Genomic DNA, 4677 nt, shown 5'->3' on the forward strand with positions numbered 1-4677 from the left:
CCTGGCTGAACCCAGCACACCATTCAAGTCACTGTCCCTCAGTCTGGGAACAGTTAAAAGCTACTGTCCCTTTTTCCACGTTTCTCACACCTTGCCCTAGCTGGGCAGCTATGCAGTATCTTTGGAAAACACCGCTGCGAGTTTATAAACCAGCTTTAAGTAGCTCAGTGACTAACACACTGCCCAGAGGCAAGGGGAGGGGGGGGTGGAAAGCCGAGACTGTTTTATCAAAACCAGCTCCTAATTCTCTTTGAAAGATTACGTTTGGGGGATGTTGGTTGTGTGCAAGAGTTTCAGGAAGAGAGGGAAGAGAAGGAAAGAGCATTTTACTGCAGCCCTGTCAATCAGCTGTCAGTTCAGTGTTCAACCCCACGCGTTACGCAGGTCGGGGTGTTCTGTCAAACACGCTTCTGCTCAAGCAGGAGGCTGCAGGCAAAGACGACGGGTGGCACCCGGCTGGCCTTCCCTCTGGGGCGCTTCGGCTGCCGCACCTTCAGTCCCAAGCCAGGAAACAGCCAAGCTCCCATGGAGCGTTCAGGGAAGAGCAGCCCCTTGCTATGGAATTACCAGAACGCGTTCATACAACAAGGTCGTTAAAGAACTCCAACTTCTCAACAGTACATGCCACTGGTTTACTCTTTCCACGCAGATGTGGATTCTGCACTTCAGATCTGAAGCGGTAGCGGGACGCGCCTAAGTTTGCACTGCCAACCCCGAACTAACACAGTGGGAATTTAAATGGAAAGTATTTGGACTGGGAAAAATAGGCTGTAAACTGTTCTCAGCTGGGAGAAGTTAACATTATGCTAAGAACACGTTCGGTTACCTTGCTCTAATAAATGAAGCACATGCCTTTATCCCAACTTTCTTCGACATGTTCCGATCCCAGGACTCAGAGGCCACGTGTTTCCCTTCATCCGACCTTTCCGGTTCTGCTGACGTGCAGAGGAGTTCTCTCACAGCCTGGCTGCTGCCACAAGGCACTGCATTCTCCCTCTTTGTTTCTGAAGCGGGGCTGGACCAAGGGCCTTCTCTCTGGCCGTCTGATTTGTCAGGCTGCAGACTGATCTCTCGTTCAGCTGACGTTTGGAAACCACTACCGCTTCCACTAGACTCTTGAGACTGATCTTCTTCCAGAACGACTAACGGAGACAAACCCTGTAAAAGGCTCATATAAGCTTCGGCAAGGAACTTCCAGTACCACGGGTTGAAAGGATGTAAGCAGATCAGCTCCTGCAGGCACGTGATCTTTTTTTCTACATTTTCCAGACGCTGGTAAATGGCAAAGTGCAGGTTGAGGACTGTAGTTAAGTGATCTGTGTTAGCAGCGCTGTTTTTCTAGAAACAAAAGATAATAGATGAAAACCAAGAGCAGAACAGAATCATCCTTCAGAGCCTAAGAAAACGTCTCCCCGAATAAGGAGATGCAGGTATCGCTAAAGGTAATGTTTAAATGGTACAAAACAGTGCTCTTCGTTTGAAATGATATGTGACACAGGTCACGCACGACCAAGCTGACGGCATCCCCTCTAGCTGCCTCGTCCCGCTCTGAGAGGCAAGGCGGCCCAGAACGCTGTCATTTGTTTATCTGCCCTCCGCTTTATACAGCTGCACTTGTCTGTAGTATAAACACCTTGCATGTAAAATAAACAGGAGAAATAAAATTCTAGCAGACTTCAGAGCCTCTGGACGTTTTCCTTAATGGGAAAAACTCCATTTGTGGTTTTTGGTGGCAGTTTGGCAGTGAGTATATGGCAATAAAAGGGTGTTTTGAACCATCACTTTTATAGTGGAAAAATTTAAGCACTCATTTATCCCCTTTCTTATAATTCCTATTACATTACATTAATTCTGCCTGGCAGAGCATGATATTTAGTCCCTTCCAGGACTACCAGCCTCCCTGCACAGGGAGCTCATTGTGGTACAGGGTGTTCTGATTTTTAAAGAGTGATTATATCTGCAGTGACACTTACCCTCTGTTTACCAAATAATCTGAGCACTGAACATCATGAAGGATTATACACATGAAGATTATTTTTCCAGAAAATGGTCCATATAAAAGAACTATTTGCAATATTTTCACGTTCAAAGCCTCAGAGAAAGATTGCATTATTTACCATTTTTTCTGCAATATCCAGAGCTTCCTTGTGCCTTCCTAGGCGAGATAAACACCGAACCTGGCCCTCTTGGACATCTCGTCTCATGGCAATGTTACTGGGAGGTAAGAGTAGTAAGCAGTCTGAGTATTCACACAGGGCTTTCTAGCAGTGTCGACAAAAAGAAAAGCCAAACACAACAGGGAGAGATTTTCATTTAAAGGTAAGCCTGACAGTATGGTTTGTTTAGGACTACACTCACAAAGGGAATTCAGGAGCCCAAGTCCACATTTTTCATTTCTCTGGACTCAGCTACCACCTCTGTGAGCAGCCCAGGAGGGCCCCAGTACCCCACAGCCAAGCCCAGACGGCGATGAGCAACCTCAACCTCAACTCATGTTCATGCCTCGGCAGGACTCCTCCCACTCCTGTCTGCCTCTGCCCCACCAGGCCTGATCCAGAAGGGATCATCTACCAACCTGGAGGGGGCCACAAGGAAGCTGGGGGGGACTTTTTACAAGGGCCTGCAGTGACAGGACAAGGGGTAATGGGTTTAAATTGAAAGTGGGGAGGATTAGATTAGATATCAGGAAGAAGTTCTTCATGGAGAGGGTGGTGAGGCACTGGCACAGGTTGCCCAGAGAAGCTGTGGATGCCCCATCCCTGGATGTCTTCAAGGCCAGGCTGGATGAGGCTTTGAGCAACCTGGTCTAGTGGAAGGTGTCCCTGCCCATGGCAAGGGGATTGGAACTGGATGGTCTTTAAGGTCCCTTCCAACCCAACCCATTCCGTGATTCTATGATTCTATGTGCCATGAGGCGTCTGTCCCCCAGCTCCCAACCCAATGATCACTCATCCTAAACCTGGGGGGCCTTGTTTCAAATCCATGACATTCTCCACGGAAAGGTTCAGACCTGCAAGTCCCTCATCTCCGGTGAATAGGCAAGTGGGAGAATACCGCAGGGAAAGTGAATTTCCATTGTTCCTGTCGGGTGGTTCTAATTTGCAGGGAATAATTAAATATTAATTGAGCCAAGGAAAAAGACAAGAATGAGCAATACTTCTGTAGCTCAATGCTCAGGGCACTCACCAGGACTCCAATTAACATTTAAATACATTAAGAATTCAGTGAAGCCAAGACTGGAATCTTGGTTCCTCCTAAGAAATGATGACTAAAGAGCAGTGCTCATGCTCCCATCTCTCAAAATGAATATTTAATTATTCCTTGCAAACTTGAAGGACTCTAACAGAAGGAGCGTGCCCTAAATAATTCTTGGCGAGACGGCTGAAATATTTTTCTTCCCTGGTGTTAAGTTCACGTTCCTTCTCAAGCAGAAGGGAAGGAATGCTCGCTGGCTGCCCAGAGTGCAGCAGCCACTGGCGAAAGCGTAACACTGCGCGCGGCCTAGTTCTGGTCCTGGCAGTTTTATGCGCAGCGTGGTTCTGGTTCTCTCGCGGTGACCCAGGTTAGCCCTGAGACTGAGGAGCAGATGTTTTTAACACAGCGCTGCGGCAGAAGGTGGTTAGAAAGCAGCGGTCTGTCCTGCTGGCAGATCTGAGGGGGTGCCATTCTCTCCCGAAAGGGCACCGCAGCACACAGCAAGGAGCAACCTGCTCTTCCTGAGGGTCAGCAGCCATCTCTGACCACAGCCTGAGGCATCTCTCTTCTCAGCACACCTTTATGAATCCCTTCAGAGCGTCTCAGCCGAGACTGGAAAGCATCTGTCGGGTATAGATAATGTGACAGTAGCACTGAAATAACATTAAAAAGCGGAAGTCAGTGGCAAGTGACATACAGAAAGATCGACAAATCTAACGGGCAAGGCAAAAGGAATGGAGTGGCCTGAGGGTTTTGAAATCAGGAAGCCTGTAATTAAAACCACAGCCTGGAAGATGCTATTGCAGTTGAAGCTGTGGAATCAGAAGCAGCTGATTTTGACCAAGAAACGAGGTAACAAAACCACCAGATCCTGCAACTAGGACTACAGAAGCAGGAGAGCATCCATAATCAGGGACTGGCAGTGAGGACACAGTACAGGACTACAAACAGGGAACATAAATGCACCCAAAAGGCAGAACCAACCATCCAGAGCAAGGGGAAGCAGCAGAGAGGTGGGGCAGTTAACGATGAGGCTCGTAAGCCCAAGGTCAGCAGTCTGACAACTCGTCAGCTGACAGCGGAGACAGCTCTGCGAGAGGTGAGCAGCACCCGGGTGCTTGGCGGCGATCCGTCAGCCTCTGTGGGACAGGGCGTTACCCCCAGGAGCAGAGACATCCAGGTGCTGACCATGACTTCCGCAGGCACCAGCCCTGCTCGCTGCTGACCCCCTCGGGATGCGCAAGCCAGACGCGGATCAGCTCCGGGGGCAGAGCAGCATTCCCGGCCGGCTCACACCGGCTTCGTGCGGACTCCCGGGGGGATGAGGTCCGGCGGAGGGTCTTGCCGGAACACGGGTGCCCATGGCGGCCTGACCGCAGCTCAGCCAGCGGGGCGGCTCCTCACCGGGTCACGGCGCTGACCGTGGGGCTGTCGGCACCAACGAGGGACACGCAGCTGGAAAGAGCCGCACCACGGCCCCTG

At 50.1% G+C, this 4677-nt stretch overlaps 1 protein-coding gene across 1 annotated transcript; it reads right to left on the reverse strand.

Moving 5' to 3' along the window:
- Window positions 1-822: 822 nt before the first annotated feature.
- On the reverse strand, window positions 823-4558 carry LOC104516775. Its single transcript, XM_010161214.1, has 3 exons — window positions 4490-4558; window positions 2118-2261; window positions 823-1338 (listed from the first exon to the last, which is right to left on the reverse strand). Exons 1-3 carry the CDS (start codon window positions 4556-4558, stop codon window positions 823-825), a joined length of 729 nt encoding a protein of 242 aa, XP_010159516.1.
- Window positions 4559-4677: the final 119 nt, after the last annotated feature.

The sequence above is a fragment of the Eurypyga helias genome, unplaced genomic scaffold (genome assembly GCF_000690775.1).
Source record: "Eurypyga helias isolate BGI_N326 unplaced genomic scaffold, ASM69077v1 scaffold22111, whole genome shotgun sequence".
In the NCBI taxonomy this organism is placed as follows: Eukaryota; Metazoa; Chordata; class Aves; order Eurypygiformes; family Eurypygidae; genus Eurypyga; species Eurypyga helias.